Below are 18764 nucleotides of genomic sequence, written 5' to 3'. Positions count from 1 at the left end.
ACTCGTTATACATGCTGCCAATACACACATATACAGCAAGGTCCTCTGGCTGTTATAAGCATTGAATTATGCTCTTTTTTGACTGAAAAACATCAGAGGGGTGTTGAGATTTGCTTTGCTGTGTGTTTGTTGGATATAAATTTTCACAAAATATTGGTAGAACTTTTAGTATTGTCACATTTCATTTAAATATAAAAATTATTCTTTGATTAAAAATGTTACTGTTTTCAGTATGTGTGTTGCCAGGGAAACACATGTGTATACATATCAGACGAGAGGAAACCCCCGCCAAGTCATCAAGAAAGGATGGTTAGTTATGTTTTGAACACTTTACCTTGAAATTAATTAAAATGTAAACACAAAATTCAGGTATACAAACCTATGAAATACTTATTGATTTTCCATTTAATAATCTACAATAAAACAATGGAAATTGCAGGGACAAGCCAATTAGGTAGAAATTAAACCAAGATCTTGTTTGAAGGTGCAAGGATCAAGGCCAAACAAATGCCTTAACAAAAGATCTATTTCTACCATCCTCGGTACACCAGCTTATTCATTACAATATATGATACCCTGGGCAAACTGGCTGTAAATATCTTGTACATGAGTAATAATAGAGGTGAGAGATCCAGCGTATTGAAATGGATGAAGTAATGGATGAAATTTCGGTTCTGAAGAAATGAATGAGATCGCAGCTTTTAAATTGTTTAAGGCAGAAATTAAAAAACATTTTGCTAAATTTGCATTTAGCTCTTCACAATGGTAATTCATTCCTTTTTGGTATTGATTAGCATTGGTCAAAAATGCTTAAGAATATTTATGCATTATGAAGTTTTGATAGCCATTTTTCCAAGGGTATCAAATATGTTATGATACCCTGGGTACCGAGGATGAAAGGTGCAACCATACAACAACCATTACACTACTATGAAAATATTGTTGATATAGGATGTTTGGGTAACAGTCTTGTAATGTTCAGTGTGAATTAAATGGGTTTTTTACCGGTTAACAGGTGCTACACCTTATGCTTTACAAGACATTGCTGAAGTTAATTAGCTGAAAAGTTTATATTTCGAGTTTCTTTTTCGTCATTTGTGGCGACCCATTTCTGCTACCAAATCGCGATTTCCAAGCATTAAGCTTATAAACTGCTTATAAACCTAAATCAGTGTGTATATACTGCTCTAAATGTTCCTCTAAAATGTCCTTGTAGACCATCTTGACTCATTGACGCGTGCCTGTGATGAAATAACTGAACTCGTGCAATACGCCCTGGAGGTGCGGGGGCCGCAGGTCACCCCCAGTGTGATCGGCCTGCCACGGACACTTTCACACCTAGTCACCCAGCTTATTATTGGTAAGAGTTGAATGTATTAAGTACTTGTATATGATAGATTAAATGAAAGCAAGCATTTAAAAAAAACAAAAACATGTCTTGTCAAGTACCTTGCAGAAAGATTTAGACTTTGAATATCATATTGGATTTTTTTTTTTTTTTTTTTTAATGTAAGCATAATTTAATATATATATATTGCTTTTAATTTGATATATTTATGTCTCCCCAAATAAATGGGGAGAATCATATTGTTTTTGCCCTGTACGTCAGTCAGTCTGTATGTCACACATAATTGCCGCTCAATCATTTGAGAATGCTAAGACCCAGAAACTTCATACATTGTATGCAGGTTGTTCATGACCAATAGATCACCCCTGTTTGTTTGTCTCCAGTCTCATACTGTACAATGGGGGAGATAAGTGCTTTTTATGCTCCCGAAGGTGGGCATATTAAAATCGCACCGTCCGTCGATCCGTCCGTCCTTCCGTGTGTCTGGCTCGATAACTCGTGTCCGGGCTGTAACTTTCCCTTGTATGGACAGATTTTAAAATAACTTGCCACATGTGTTCGGCATATCAAGACAACATGTCGCTTTCAAGATCTGTGTCCCTACCTCCTAGGTCAAGGTCACACTTAGGTTTTATTCACAATGGAATGCTGCATATAAGGACATAGAGTATAGGTTGTCGTGTCCGGGCTGTAACTTTCCCTTGTATGGACAGATTTTAAAATAACTTGCCACATGTGTTCAACATACCAAGACGACGTGTCGCGTGCAAGAACCGTGTCCCTACCTCTAAGGTCAAGGTCACACTTAGTGTTTATTCACAACGGAATGCTGCATATAACCACATAGAGTATAGGTTGTCGTGTCCGGGCTGTAACTTTCCCTTGTATGGACAGATTATAAAATAACTTGCCACATGTGTTTGACATACCAAGACGACGTGTTGGGTGCAAGACCCGTGTCCCTACCTCTTAGGTCAAGGTCACACTTAGTGTTTATTCACAATGGAATGCTGCATATAAGGACATAGAGTAAAGGTTGTCGTGTCTGGGCTGGAACTTTCCCTTGTATGAACAGATTTTAAAATAACTTGCCACATGTGTTCGGCATACCAAGACGACGTGTCGTGTGCAAGACCCGTGTCCCTATTTCTTAGGTCAAGGTCACACTTAGTGTTTATTCACAATGGAATGCTGCATATAACGACATAGGGTATAGGTTGTCGTGTCCGGGCTGTAACTTTCCCTTGTATGGACAGATTATAAAATAACTTGCCACATGTGTTTGACATACCAAGACGACGTGTTTGGTGCAAGACCCGTGTCCCTACCTCTTAGGTCAAGGTCACACTTAGTGTTTATTCACAATGGAATGCTGCATATAAGGACATAGAGTAAAGGTTGTCATGTCCGGGCTGGAACTTTACCTTGTATGGACAGAATTTAGAATAACATGCCACATGTGTTCGACATACCAAAGCGACGTGTCGTGTGCAAGAATCGTGTCCCTACCTCTAAGGTCAAGGTCACACTTAGGTGTTTATTCACAATGTAGTGCTGCAAATAAGGATACAGAGTATTGATTGTTATATCCGGGCTGTAACTTTTTCTTGTATGGACAGATTTTAAAATAACTTGCCACATGTGTTCGACATACCAAGACGACTTGTCGGGTACAAGACCCATGTCCTTACCTCTAAGGTGAAAGATACACTTAGTGTTTATTCACAATGGAATGCTGAATATAAGGACATAAGAATGTAGGTTGTCAAGTATGGGTGGTATTTTTTATGTTCAGAGGCAATTTAAAATAACTTACCATATGTATTTGTTTGCATCTTTAACTTTTCATGTACTGTTCTTGTTTATAGGTCAATGTCACATTCGGGGGCATTCGTCACATACTGTGACAGCTCTTGTTCAAAACAGCAATCTCTAATCATATTTGCTTTTGGTCTCTTGAATATTTGTTATTCTTAGTCAGTGATATTTTTGGAATTATTTTCACCGCCTGTGCCTTGCAATTTGGGAAAAAGTTTATTTTGAAAAAAAAATAAAATGGCAAATATGCATGTTTTCACTTTTTTATTCATACATTATGCTTTGGAAGGGTCAGTCTTGTCAAGATTTTGTTCATTTTTTAAGAAATTCATTGCTTTTTTTATTCAGTTAATCCCTAATCTGCATTTATCAAATTGTGAAAAAATTAGTGTTATAGTGGATGAAGAAATTTCTTGCTCTCAATTATTATTTTTTTACCCCAGGTTTGTCGAGACTGCCGGTGTTGAACAGTTTTGCCCGCACCCCACCCATCGTGTGGAAAATGGGCTGGATACCAACACCGAGTGGGGAACCAAAGACAAAGTTACCTCCCCTGCCCCTGGACCTCATGCTTGATAAAGAAGTGCTGAAAGAGTTTGTCCTCAGAAACAGCATAATAGGTAGCGTTTGTTGAGATTTTAATAATGGAATATATTAGCCACATCAAAAGATTTCTGGCCATAGACATAGATTTGGTTTTATTGGATGTTTCAGTTAAATGACATTCAGGAAGCAATTCTAAATATTTCATAATGATAACTCTAAAATGCTATGTTTGATTATAACAAAAGTAAGTATTTGAAATTACAAGCAAAATTATCAAATCAATACTCCAAACTGCTTGTAATTACTGTTCCTATTTTACACAAAATCCTTATGGAAGATTACAGGCAGGCTGGCCAATTTCTATGAATACCGTTGAAATAAATTTGGAATTAAAGCTGTAATTGCTATCGAAAATGAGTAATTGACAAAAAACATCAGGAAAATGATGTGCCAATGACTATTCTTTTACAGAAAGAATTTTGTTTGAAGAAGTCTGAAGTCCAAAAATCGAGTGATGCAGCTCAATTATAGGGATTTTTCTTTTGTTCATCAATAGCTGATAACTTTGTTAGCAATAATAATAATCGATATGCATGTATTTGTTTGATCTTCAATAATCTGTGTTTTACAATGATTATGGTATCTGCCGTTGTAGTCATATTAGGCTGTAATCGAAATTGATGTATCATGACAAACATTCCTTAAGTCAGGGTTATAAAATATCATATTTACAGGCTGGATATCCCGGCAGCAGTTTGAGGAGACCTGGATGAGCCTTTTGGGAGTTCTTAACCCGGATGCATCTGAACACGAGATTTCACCTGAGGTACGGGGTGTACATTGCAAGGAACGATGTTTGATCTAGCTTTATTTTTATGCACTTGTCAATATTTAATGTACATGTACTTTCTGGGAGTTAACAACACAGGCGCGGTATTCATAAAACATCTTATGTCGTTTCTTAACATAAGTCAATTTCCTAAAATATTTGTTGTCATAGATTAATGGAAAAGTTTTTTACATAAAAATATGTATTTTGTATCAAATATAAGAATATAAAGTAATTCAGATTCTTAAAGTGATTATATCATGTGATAATGTGAGATTCTTTTTAGAAAATGATGTAAGTTAGAACATGACTTAAAATGTTTTATTAATAATGGCATGGGGGTGAGTTGCTTAAGCTGATTGCCGGCGAGAGCTTTGTAACAAACTTATGTGCAATGATACCTTAGAAAAAGTCTTTCATATGTAAAATATGAGCTGTGTTGCGCTACAAAGCACTGCTTAGGCATCTCACCCAAGACGTGTCTGAGCACATGTCTAACTGCAGGGCAAATACAGGGATGAATGATTTGTTACCTGTAATATACATTTATGTACAGCGGAGAGAGTGTGCTAATGATTTGCTCATTTGAGGTATTTTTATGGTTTGATGTCGCTAACTGCCGGGGATCTACAACTCAAAGTTCTCTGTGGAAGTAAAGCTGACCTTGTCTATTCAGGAGGAGGTAGAGAGGACCCATTGTATGGTGCTGGCAGTACGGGCCATCACGGGCATGCTGGTACAGACCATGATAGTCCCCACCCCGGGAAATCCCACCCAGGGGACATTTGACGTCCAGCCCCGAGATAAACCCCTCGCATTTCTTCATACAAGGTCAGTGGTGCATCAGTAAATGTTTCGACAGTCATAATTTGAATGATATTTGACACGTGGGTCTATTACTTTCTGGTAAACATAATCAGGGCTTTTTCTATAGTACCCACGGGTCCGACTATCGGACCCATTCCCAAAGCAAAATATAAGATATTTTTCCCAATCTTCAGAAAAAAATCCCATAAAAAATAAAAAATATATTTATTTTTTTTATTTTTTTTTTTTAGAAAGTCTTTTTACATGTACTGGTTCATTTTTCAACATCCTAACAAATTATGTGATGTAAAGTTTTTTTGTTAATTGAACTCGGAAATCATTGATTTTCATCACATTCAGTTATCTGTAAGAAATATTTTCTGTCATGATCGATTTATTGCAATAGATATTTACACCCAAGGATTGATATGTCAGCCATTTTGGGTCTTTTAAAGGGAAATAAACTAATATTAAATCATTTCCTAGTTCGCAGGAGGCTAGACAGCTTTTTCCTCTAACTGTAAAATTTCCCAATTTTGGCATTTTAACGATGCAAAATTTCCCAAAATGTCTAGGGTCTTTTTCCCAAATTGGGCAGAAAAAGCCCTGATAATTTCTGTTCTGTTCTGCAAAAGATTTTAGGAGCTTCGATATCTTTTGATGAATATTTGGAGTCATTTCACAATGCCCTGTAAATTTCAAAAGCCTCATTTGTCTGGTTAGAAGGAGATGGCATACTTTTCAAATATAAGTACCTCTTTTAATCTTCTGAATTAGACTGAAATTTGTGGCATACTTAAACCTGTAAGCATCATTATAAGGGAGTAAGGAGTACTCACTATTCAAGTACTCCAGAGGAAAAAAAATGCCAAAAAAACATTGTTTTCAATCTATCTTGTGAAACCAATATTAGCTTGTTTGTTTATTTGAGTACTTGATCGAAAAATTATCCAAGTACTAGGGTACTGATTTTACTACTCATTGCCATCCGTAACAATAATATACAATTTCTGCCTGGATTTTGACAATGTTGTTACACTAACTGGTAATTACAGGTAGAAGCTTTAAGTGACATAAAATGCACTATTAAATTCAGATCAGTATTTGCTCAATGATGATTCTTTAAAGAGACTCATCCTGAGATTTTATGTTTTCAACAATTTTGATTGAGTTATCTTACTTATTTATATACAGTAACTGGCAGATATCCATTTGAACATAATATTGTTAATCCAATCCAAGGGGGAGTCTATTTTCAAAAGCGTTTTCGGCAAAATTGAGCTTTTTCAGTCACATGTATTTAATAAAATATCAATTATAGAGCTCTTCTTTGAACAGCTGATGATATTTTACCATCGAAATAAGCATTTCATCCCTTTACACTCTGGCTACATGTGTTTTGTAGGTGTGGTAAGAAGCTGACTGTGATACGAGGGCATGTGGAACAGGAACTCAACAAACTCACACACGGCAGGTACGGTAATATACAGGCCTTCCAGCGTTCTTACCTTTTTCTACTTTTCCTACTTTTTCCTACTTTTTTAACAGCTACCTACTTTTTCCTACTTTTTTCTAAAAAAACTCCCACTATTCCTACTTTTTTGAAAATAAAGTCCGCAAAAATATTAAAGTGTGATCTTTGTGCTAGTTTTATTTGCAGAAAATGAACAAAAGATGTCAAACTGGCTGGTTTCTGTTGTTGAAAGGTGTGGCAACATGTTCCACTTTGACGTGCATCATCTTTTCACCCACACAGTTCAGCAACAGAAACCGACCAAGCATCATTCACTAAAATATTCAATGTGGCATTTAGAATGGTATGATTTTGCATTAAAAACATCTCCTCTAGGTAAGTTAATAGCTATTAATAATTACATTTTTAACCAAAAATATTCCTACTTTTTTGTAAAAAAATATTCTTACTATTTCCTTCTTTTCTGTCAGAAAACCTCCTACTTTTTTCCTACGGTACTTTTTTGTTAGTGGCTGCTGGAAGGCCTGTTATATATTGCTGTCATAATATTGTAATGTCACATGTGTTGTTTTTGAGTTAACTGCCTTAAAAAATTTAGAAATGACAGAAAAGTTATTGCTTATTGTAACCTTGCTCTGTGATAAAAACATTTAATGGTTGTACAGTTGCTGCATTGTTTTAGATTTTTTGCCATATTTAACACTAAATGCTATGTGAAATTTATTTTTACAGATAAGAATTATTCCGATTTTTTTTTAAACTGGGAAATTTGTGGCTAAGTAGCTATTAATTGAAAACCCCCATGTATTAAGCTTAAAAAAACCCTCATGTACACAAATCATGCTTTATTTTGGTTTTGATCATTAAAATCAAATAAGTTAAACATAATAACACATTCAAATGTGTAAACCTAATTTGTACCCCATTAATTGTTTCGTCCAGGTCAAGCAAAAATGAATTAAGCATTATGATATATTGTGTACTTTGCAGGCCGGGGAAAGGGTTCTGCCGCGGTGGGGTTAAGTACATGTTTGACGCCAACCTGGAGAGAGATGTAGCTGTGGATGACTACAGTCTGGGACAGGTACAATCACCATGAAAAATTGACAGAGAAAATCAATATAAGTTTCTCCCAAGCTATGATTGTTGTGCTACTAACAAAGTCCATTTGATAAGCTTCAGAAAAAGGCCAATTAATTTAATTTTTATTAGCTTGTCTGTAGTTTTTTTATAAGAACTAATGTTTAGATATTTGTTATATTGTTTACCATTGGTCAATTGATTTCACAATTGTCCAATCAGAGTGCTGAGTTAAGGGCTTTTCAAAGTAAAAAACAACAACAACACAATAAAACAGACCAGTGTTGGTATCCGCTAATGATGCTCTTGTTTGTGACTAATTATGGATGTGTGTAATATTTGAATTCCTTTTATTTCAGGTGTCAATTGAATCCATATGGTCAGTGGTTGGAGTTCTGGATTCAAATCTGTCCGACTCCGAGACCACCGACTCTATGGAGAGCTCCAGTCACCAGGACCTGCCACTAGCATCCTTCGGGGCACCTGGCACTTCCTCGGTAACCAACCTAGCAACAAGCCTCTCAGAAGACACCATCACCAGGGATACGGCATTATACGTGGCAGGACTGGATGTACACTCCTGCCTGCAGTTTCTGCTAGAACTGTACAGACAATGGCTTCTCCCAAATGGCAATAATAAACCATCCCTTATGTTGCTCAATGAAGTTATCAAGTCTGTAAGTAGAATTATTTCTAGTGTGTTTTTACAAGTAAAACAGATGAGGTTTTGTTATAGCCTTAGGGTTATTTTTGTCTGCAGTGGCAGTGTTGGCATCATGGTGCAAAAACTTGAACCTTGGTCATAATTCGAAAACCATTATAGATATTCAAACGAAACTAGGTTTACATGAATAGCAAGTATGGCAAGGCCCATAACTCAATTTATAATAGGGTTATCCTTTTTCACCTAAAAGAAGCAAACAGGAACAAGCATTAGCCTTCGTTTCACTGTTCTATTGTTAGTTACTCAAACTTATTGTCAGAGCCTTGGTGTTGTCCGTTATCTGCATCAGAGGCAGAATCATGCGTAAACCTGACCTTTTGGCCATAATTCAAAAGTGATAATTTTACATGTTACCAATGACTGTAATGGGTGAAGCAAGGTCAATTAGGCTAATAGATTTGTTGATTTATCCCCCCCATGCTCTTGTAACGATTCACACTTAAAATGGGATGAGAGATACTGCATGAGAAAATGAAAGTTAATCATTAGATATAAGAAATGGGTGTCATTAGAATTTATATTTAATTTATTTTTCGGACATCAAATCTCAAATTTGAGTGATAATGAGTCATAGATTTCCGCACAATTTTCATGTTAGTTTCTCCTTCACATTGCCACATATTAAATAATCATGTTTAACACTTGCAGGTTGTGTGCCTGTCTGACCTATTTGCGGAGCGCGAGCAGTTTGATTGGCTCCTAGATACCCTGTTTGAGGTTTACAAGTCCCAACCCAACGAAGATGAGATCTCACTACAGTATCTCACTGTTGGCGTGTGTAAGGCAGCTGCTGTTGTTGGAGTGGTAAGTAGTTGTAAATTATTAATATAGCCCCATGATTGGCTGCTCACAATTTTGGTTTAGTCATATAGAGGGGAGGGGGCTAGATATAGAATTTTGGGTTAGCCTATTGAGGGGGGGGGGGGGGGGGCTAGATCCATGATTTGGGGATAGTCCTATGGAGGGGGAGCTACATACATGATTTCATCATTTAGGGTAAGTCCTATGGAGGGGTAGCTAGATACATTATATGGGGTTAGTCCTATGGAGGGGTGGCTAGATACATGGTTTGGGGTAAGTCCTATGGAGGGGAGGCTAGATACATGGTTTTCGGGTTTGTCCTATAGAGGGGGAGCTAGATACATGGTTTGGGGTAAGTCCTATGGAGGGGGAGCTACATACATGGTTTGGGGTAAGTCCTATGGAGGGGGAGCTAGATACATGATTTGGGGTAAGTCCTATGGAGGGGGAGCTAGATACATGGTTTGGGGTAAGTCCTATGGAGGGGGAGCTAGATACATGGTTTGGGGTAAGTCCTATGGAGGGGGAGCTAGATACATGGTTTGGGGTAAGTCCTATGGAGGGGGAGCTAGATACATGGTTTGGGGTTATTCCTATGAAGGGAAAACTGGATACCAATTTGGGGTTAGTCGTACAGAGGGGGAGGGGGCTAGTTACATGATTAAGGGTAAGTCTTATGGAGGGAAAGCTGGATACCAACTTGGGGTAGTCCTATGGAATGGGAGCTAGATACACAATTTGGGGTTAGTCTATTGAGGGGGAGCTGGATACATGATTTGGGGTTAGTCCTATTGAGAGGGGGTCAGACACATGGTTTGGGGTTTGTCCTACAGTAGGGGGGGCTAGATACACAATAGGTGGCTAGTCCTATGGAGGGTGGGGGAGGGGGGCGAGGTAGATACACAAATTGGGTATAATCAAATGGAGAGCAAGTTTGATATATGATTTTGGCCAATTGTGGGTAAGCTAGATATACGATTTTGTGTGTTTGGAAAGGTAGCTAGATACCTAATTTGGGGTTAGTTCTATGGAGAAAGAGCTAGCTGGTTAGACCTTTGGAGGGGGAGCTAGACATAGGATTTGGGATTTTATGGAGTGGGAGAAAATACTTTTTGGCAAAGGCTTCTGTCAAAGTGATTACTATGTTGATTAACCAGATTATAATTGATGTTTATGTCCTTTATTAAGTAAATAAAAAGTTATATTCTAATATAAAGTAAAAAGTTAAAAAGAATAAGTAACTGTTCTGACTGTTAATTAGACACAAATATGGTGTAGTTCTAAGTGGTAATTTGGTAAATGTTAAAATGTTTATGTTATTGGAAGTATCATTTATGATTGAATTGAAAAATGAAAACAAATTTTTAGTTTCAGTGGGTAAGTTTGAAGACATAACATAACTACTTAATTTCGGAACTTGATCTATTCTTTTAATAAAAAATGATATGCCATTAATGATGAGAAATATTCTTCTTTTAAATCATGTGCACCTTTATATTTGATTGCATCAATCTGGCCAACATAATGAATTTATTGCATCAATGGCCAACATAATGGACTAATTGAATCTGGCCAATATAATGGACTTGTTGAATCTGGCCAAAATAATGAACTTATTGCATCTGCCAGACATTATGTACTTCTTGAATCTGGCCAACATAATGGACTTCTTGAATCTGGCCAACATAATGTACCTATTGCATCTTGACAACATAATGATTTTCATAATATCTTGCCAACATAATGGACTTATTGTATCTGGCCAACATGATGAACTTATTGCATCTGGCCAACATATTGTTCTTAGTATTTCTGCCCATTATAATGGAGTTATTGCATCCGCCCAATATTATGAAGTGATTGCATTTGATCAATATAAAGGACTTATTGCATCTGGCCAACATCATGGACTTATTGAATCTAGCCAACATAATGAACTTATTGCATGTGGCCAACATAATGGACTTATTGCATCTGGCCAACATAATGGACTTATTGCATCTGGCCAACATAATGAACTTATTGCATCTGGCCAACATAATGAACTTATTGCATCTGGCCAACATAATGGACTTATTGCATCTGGCCAACATAATGGACTTATTGCATCTGGCCAACATAATGAACTTATTGCATCTGGCCAACATAATGAACTTATTGCATCTGTCCAACATAATGAGCTTTTTGCATCTGGCCAACATAATTGGCTTATTGCATCTGGCCAACATTATGTACTTATTACATCTGCCCAACATAATGAACTTATACTGTAATAGTTGTTATTTTCTTTAGAACTATTATTACCCTTTGAAAGATCCAAAATGTATGTCACTCCTTTATTCTTCTGTATGCATTAGCTGCTGAATCAGGCTCCTGTGAGTATTGTTTGAAAAATGACCCTTCTGTCCAGGGCACAGCTTGTATATCATTCCATGCATGGGAATGCCTGTATTTTTGAAAAGAAAGAAAATCATATCATTATTTTTCTATTCTATCATTTTTAGAAGCCCATGTATATACCAATCACACAGCATCCAGACTTAAGATTGATTATCAGGGATGTGATAAATCCGTGGATTCTTGTGGATCCAGTAGCTCCAGAAACCAACAAAAAAATGAAATAATGATAATAATAATTTGATTGTTACTTCATTTATTTGATTGAATTATTGACAGTCCAGTTTTCTTCGAATTCGAAGTCAAATTTGTTCAAATTATTGACACTTCAGTTTTCATCAATTCGAAGTCAGGAGAGCCTTCAAAAGAGCTTCTTAACAGTAACAAAATACATATTTTTAACCATATTAGAGTTGTTTCCCTTGGTTAGCAAAGTTAAGAATTATTGATAGCTAACATGAGTTTATGAACATAATCAACAGTAGGGGCCTTTGCCTAGAGTGGCACCAACTCCACTTTCGAAAATGATTTCAGACCTTGAGCTCCAATGTCGATCACATCCTTGATTTTTGCATGCACCGGTAGTTATTCAACTCCAGCTTGCCTATTCTTAAACCTCATATAGGATTCAACTTATTTGGTTTACTTCTAATGCATATTGGTACATATCATTTCTTCTGTTATATATAATTAATGATTTTGCAATGCTTTAAAGTGATACTTGTATTTAAAATCAATGAAAACACATGTATAACAAACATAAATTTTGAGTGATAAACCTTTATTAACTACATGTACTTACTAAATAATGCATTTATGGAAAATATTTATTACTGATAACAAGATTGTAATCGTGTATTAAATAGCTGAAAATGCACAAATATTAAATGACTGGTGGGTCCTAAAAGATTTACAGTGATCAACTTTTGTCTAATAAGGTTGAAATACTGTGTTTTCTGAACCTTTTTTTTCAAATTTAACACGATATCCTTCATAAGAAGCTTTGTTGTTGATATTTATTCATCCTTTTCGGTAAATTAAAACATTCGTTCAGTTGTGGTACATCTTATTTGGGAGAAGAGTGCATCTTTAAGTCATAAAAACATTTCAAAACTGAAAAGAAAAGAAAGTTCACTTTTGAAATTTAAATATTTTTCAAAGAACTAAACATTTAATAAACATAGTTCTATTGTACCTTTCAAAATGACCATTGAACAGTATTAGAAATATTTAAGTTGCACATAAAGGTGATTAGCCTTAAAGATATGTAAATTTTTGTATATTTGTATACATATCATGGATTACATAATATTGTCTTCTGTTTTTGCCTACAGGACAATACATCAGCTGAGCGACTTGTGAAGATAATAGACGCAAATCTGCGGAGTACGCACATCCCAAGCCGGTTATCGGCGCTGCACGGCGTGTTGTATCTGCTGGAAGCAAACATACAGGAAGTCTCCAGACAGCTGGTTCCCCTTATGACTGACTACCTGCTCAAAACAATACAGTCACAAATACAGTATGTGCAGGTTATTTACTACTAATTTTACAATTTGCTTGCACTATGGCCCGTTGTTCAAAGCTCTTGTTGAATTACTGACTTTTACGCTGATGCGTTAGCTTTGAACATTAATTTTAACGTTGACAACGTTACATTTGACAATGATGGTAAGTGTTAAACCTTACCATGAGTTTTGAACAACCGAGCCTACATGTACTTAATATAAAGATATCATACCTTTTTCAGGGTTTTACTCAGCAGCATCTTATTTTCAAGTAATTTGAAGCTCCTTCAGTTTCACAATTCAATTAGCAAAAATTTCACGCTTTAAAGATTCAAGTTTGATAGCTTTTGACAAAAAAAGACAACAACAACAGAATGAACAGCAAATTTTTTATTCTCTATTTTATTTATACCCAAATAATTATATGTTGCTTGTGTGATTGCACAAGTTCACTTCTCTGTTTGAGACAGTGTTGACGACAATTCAAATAGCAAAACTTCCAAGTTACATGTATATATCAAATATAAATAACTAAATTACCAAAAAAAAACAGAAATTATAGGGACATAAATTTTATTTTACCAAACTTCTTTATATGATGAATACCGTAAATGACTGGGTATTAGACGCCCTTTTTTCCCTCAGATTTCGATGCAAAAAAATGCCTGCATATAATACCCAGTAACAATTTTTTTAACTTTTTTTCTGAGGTCGATTTCAAGCGGAGAGTTTGTTTAGATTTATGAAGAAAGGGATGTTTCTCGTGTCATATTAATCGAGTATATACGAGTTAAAACGGCAATTGAAGATCGGGATACGGTATATCGTAAGACGTTTATAATTTAAACAAAAATATTTTTTGATTAAAGTTATTCAATATTATTTTGAATAATAAATTGAATTGAACAATAATTAAACTTGCATATAAAAAAGCAAAGTTGGGCACTGTCAAAATATTTTTTGTCAGTTGTACGAGAAGGTGTGAAAAACTCGACTGCCTTTAACCTGTTTAACATACCAATACTACAAACTGTTGCAATAATGGTCTTGTTTTTTCGCACTTTGTCACATTCTTTATTCTTTTCTGTAGGTGTTGGCATTTTGAGAACAAACTCGTACAATATAAGGTTTTTGCATAACTTAACTTTTCATTCTCGACAGTTTATCATTGTATGGTTTTAAAGATAATTGTCCCCATTTTCACGAAAAAAATGATTTTTGTCACTGTCAACAAACATGGTGGCAGAAAATGCCAGACGATTTGACATCTTTTCTATGCGTCTTTTAACCAAAAACATAGATTAAAAGTTTTTTTCTTGGACTTTTCACAGATTTTTTTCCGTGCATCTAATACCCCCTATCGTCTTATACCCAGTCATTTACGGTATGTGATTACGGTTCATTAGTTCATTTTTCTGCTTGTGTGCGCCAGGATATTTGATTGCATGAAAAGCCAACATAATGGACAGTGTTGACATTCTTTTCTATAGATTGGCTGTGTACAATGAGCGATTCATGCTGACCCTGTGGGCCACCGCCTTCTATCTTCTGGAGAACTACAGCAGTGAGACACGGGACACAGATTTCCCAGCCCACATACTGCAGGTGTGGCTTGTATAGATCTACATTTACAGTTAACACTTTATAATCTTGCTTGAAAAAAACTGCGCCATAGGCAGTTTCTCTGTTATGTCACCAAAATGTGCAATTTAGGCATTTCGTTGTCGGTGGCATCACACTTTTGTTTCAATTTTTTTGAACAACTTGGTGTATGGCCTTCAAACTTGTTATGCACACTGGTCATGGTCAGTAGACATCACCTCCGGATTTTGTGGTTAATTGGTGAAGGGACAATATACAAGATACAAGAATCTAAAGTCAGGTATATGATAACAAGAAACATTAGATGAGCATTTTCTGTCATGGTGACCTTTACTAGAAAAAAAAATCAGGGTGCTCCCGACAGACAACGCATCCAGTTTGCAGGATTTTAGTTAATATACATGAAATATGTTTTACATATACCCTGCTCTACATTAAACATACTTATGTTTTACATATCAAGTTTGCCATTACCATGTTTTACATATACCCTACTCTACATTAAACATACTCATGTTTTACATATCCAGTTTGCCATCACAATGTTTTACATATACCTTACTCAACATTAATCATACTCATGTTTTACATATCCAGTTTGCCATCACCATGTTTTACATATACCTTACTCAACATTAATCATGCTCATGTTTTACATATCCAGTTTGCCATCACCATGTTTTACATATACCTTACTCAACATTAATCATACTCATGTTTTACATGTCCAGTTTGCCATCACCATGTTTAACATATACCCTACTTCACATTCAACGTACTGTCTTATATATACACAGCTTGCCATTACCATGGCCTCGAGCAATGAAGAGAGCATTACTACCACAGTGTACCTGGCGATTCTGAAAGGTCTTGAGAGGTTATTGCTAACTGACGTTCTCACATCGCAGGACGCTGACCTCATCGTGAAACTGAGCGTCGATAGGTGAGCTTTATGTTGTCATGGCAATACACACTTAAAAATTGTTGTTCTTTTGAAGTGTAACAGACTTTTAAAATGTTGTATCATGCTCTGCGTTATTTATGCTAGTCTATTTAAATTCTTGATTATGCTTTGTAAGAAATATATATGTATCTGCTAATTAAAACTGCACTTTCACAGATTGTCTGTTTGACAACTTTTCTTGGAATTAACCAATTTTGGTGTACATGTCTGGAAACCAGTGATATAAGACTGCTCAAAAATGATCATATGGCAATTTTTAATTAATACTTTTAAAAATATATGTTTTATGGCTTAAAGCGTTATTAACTTTTCGGGGAGTTTTGTAAATAATTGAGATATGTTCTATTGTGAGTTATCGTATATGATTGAATTTAAGGCATTCATGCCAAAATCAGCTGATTCTGAGACAAAAAATAAAAGAATAGTCAAAACTGTCATTCTGTGAGAGTGCAGCCTTAACAAACAGTGTATTTTACTTATACTTGATTGATTGATTGATTGATTGATTGATATTGTTTTTTTGTGTTACGATAAAATTCACAGCTTGAAAATCAATAAAGAAAGGTAAACATGCTGGTTTCCGATTCTTCCAACCTTTTATTTGAGAAAAGGGAATGGTGTTGGAGTTGGTTTTTATTTGGTTTATTCCTTGGATATTACATGTTCATTTTGTTTGTAAACAAATTACATATTTTTGTCAACAATTAGGGATGACTGGTAAGACGGAATTTCGACTGGTTTACAATAATCATCTTCAGGCGCATTTTATGCATGAAACAATTTAGTTTATTTCAATTCATGTGGATAAAATGAAAGGGTTCTCTCATTATCGAGTGAATGACAAATTTCTACATGGTTTCTTAGATAAGATGAATATTGAAAACTGCTACAGCTGATCTGAGTGACATTGTTAAAATTGTTGTACTTAAAAGCCAAATAAATGTAGGTTTTAAATAAAGGGATTAGACACCAGATGGTCCAAAAATTGGCAAATACATGATTTCCTCAAAACAAGCTTAGAATTGTCTATGACATCTAATATGAGGCTGATAATACATCATTTTACATGATTAAAAGAATATTTTGTGTCTGTCTGAGCTGAGTTTACCCGTTCAAAAAAAACAACACACTTAATGGTTACCGAGTATAAAGTGCGTATATTAAGCATGTGAAAGTCATGTGACAAGTACAGTTTCGTATACCGACCCTATTTTGAAATCTACTGCTATTTATGTGGTAGACAACCCCAGTCAATTTTGAATTGGAAAAATGTGCAAAAACTGTGAAAGATACATGTGTAGTAAGCAATGTGATACATCAGTAAGTAAGATTCAATGTGTTGTACAAAACAATATCCATTTTATGTAAGTTTTGACAATTTTCTTTTTTTCGTGTGATGGTATCATCTGGTGTCTAGTCCCTTTAAGGATTAATAGCTTTTTTTCATCTGTTCATGCTGTTTGAAAGCAGAAGCATTCAATAACATCAGACTTATTTAATCCGAGCGCAATATTGAAATAAACAATGACTTTATATACCCATGGGGTCATACAATATGAACGTCAAATATTTTCTCTACATACAACATACTAGGCAAATGTAAATATCCCGGCAATGTCACTTAGGTATTGTCTTGCTATCTGTAAATCTTTGAGACATGAAACCCTCTATTCTCCGCAGATTTTCTGTCATGCTTGAGAATGGATGCAAGAGCTGCATGTTACCCTTGTTTCGGCTTACTGTATGTTTTGCAAGGCAGTAGTCAACGTTACATGTTTCTAAAGTGTTAATAATCTTAAAAAAATAGTAAACTTCTGTATGCGTATATTAAGTTACGGTTTACCTTAATACTTTATGTCTAGCATAAAATGAATTTGCTCTTGAAGGTGTCAAGTATTTGCAGTATTTACATATTGCAGAATTCTGTCTTGAATCGTGCTGTATATGAGTTTGGGTAAATTTGCATTTGATATACAGTCGAACCCTGTTGGTTCAAACTCTGAGGGACCACTGAAAATACCTTGAGATTCAGAAAATTCCAGCCAAGCCAGAATGCTTACCTTCAGTATAAAGAAATCCGTCCATTACATCCAGTTCGAGCCAAGCGAGTTCGAGCCAACTGGGTTAGACTGTATGTGTGTAGATTTAATTTCAACTTATACTCGAAGTGTACCTTGCATAAACAAACCAAGTAGAACAATTTATTCCAAATAAGCAGCTTGTGCATACAATGAACCAGTGCTTGTACATGTATGAGTCACTATGGTAACTGTTTGATAACCATGGTTACAGGTTGTGCCTGCCCAGCCCCCAGAGATCCCTAGCCGCTCTGGGTCTGCTCTTCACCTGTATGTACTCAGGTGAGTTGTAATTGAGTAACTAAAACTTTCAGTTCTTAAAGTGATTTTCATATTTATAATCAATATAACAAACAAAAATTGAGTGATAAACCTTCTTACTAAATAATGCATTAATGGAAAATATCAATTACTGATAACAAGATTGTAACTGTGTATTTGATAGCTGAAAATACCCAAATATTAAATGGTGGGTGCTAAAAGATTTACACTAATCAATGATCATCTCATAAGGTAGAGATACCATGTTTTCTGCACCTTTCTTTCAAACTAAGCATGGTATTCTTCATAAAAACCATTGTTTTCAATATTTATTGATCTTTTTCGGTAAATTTAAACAATTGTATTAATTGTGGTACTGCTTATTTGGGAGTAAGAGTGCATCTTTAATAAGCATTGTGTTTTAATTATCTATATATGTGATTAGAAGGTCAGAGTGCCCTTAGTAGCCATTTTAGAAAAATCCAATTCACAGTAACCTCTAGTAATATATTCATTATGTTTATTGT

At 35.4% G+C, this 18764-nt stretch overlaps 1 protein-coding gene across 5 annotated transcripts in view; it reads left to right on the top strand.

The window, feature by feature from the left end:
* Positions 1-18764, top strand: part of LOC128211133 (huntingtin-like) — a 65410-nt gene that overhangs the window by 42560 nt on the left and 4086 nt on the right. For 2 of the 5 annotated variants that reach the window (XM_052915557.1, XM_052915558.1), the window contains exons 41-55: positions 232-309; positions 1217-1360; positions 3610-3786; positions 4447-4538; positions 5218-5372; positions 6754-6822; positions 7813-7906; positions 8262-8579; positions 9275-9430; positions 11785-11802; positions 13159-13346; positions 14823-14937; positions 15732-15877; positions 16442-16462; positions 18191-18258. In XM_052915557.1, coding sequence (XP_052771517.1) covers positions 232-309; positions 1217-1360; positions 3610-3786; positions 4447-4538; positions 5218-5372; positions 6754-6822; positions 7813-7906; positions 8262-8579; positions 9275-9430; positions 11785-11802; positions 13159-13346; positions 14823-14937; positions 15732-15877; positions 16442-16462; positions 18191-18258 — 1839 coding nt within the window. The remainder of the gene's footprint in view (positions 1-231; positions 310-1216; positions 1361-3609; positions 3787-4446; positions 4539-5217; positions 5373-6753; positions 6823-7812; positions 7907-8261; positions 8580-9274; positions 9431-11784; positions 11803-13158; positions 13347-14822; positions 14938-15731; positions 15878-16441; positions 16463-18190; positions 18259-18764) is intronic. The other 3 variants (XM_052915559.1, XM_052915561.1, XM_052915562.1) reach the window with 3 other exon arrangements.

The sequence above is a fragment of the Mya arenaria genome, chromosome 12 (assembly GCF_026914265.1).
Source record: "Mya arenaria isolate MELC-2E11 chromosome 12, ASM2691426v1".
NCBI lineage: Eukaryota > Metazoa > Mollusca > Bivalvia > Myida > Myidae > Mya > Mya arenaria.
The sequence above is the reverse complement of the archived record's forward strand: the minus strand, read 5'-3'. Positions and strand labels throughout refer to the sequence as shown.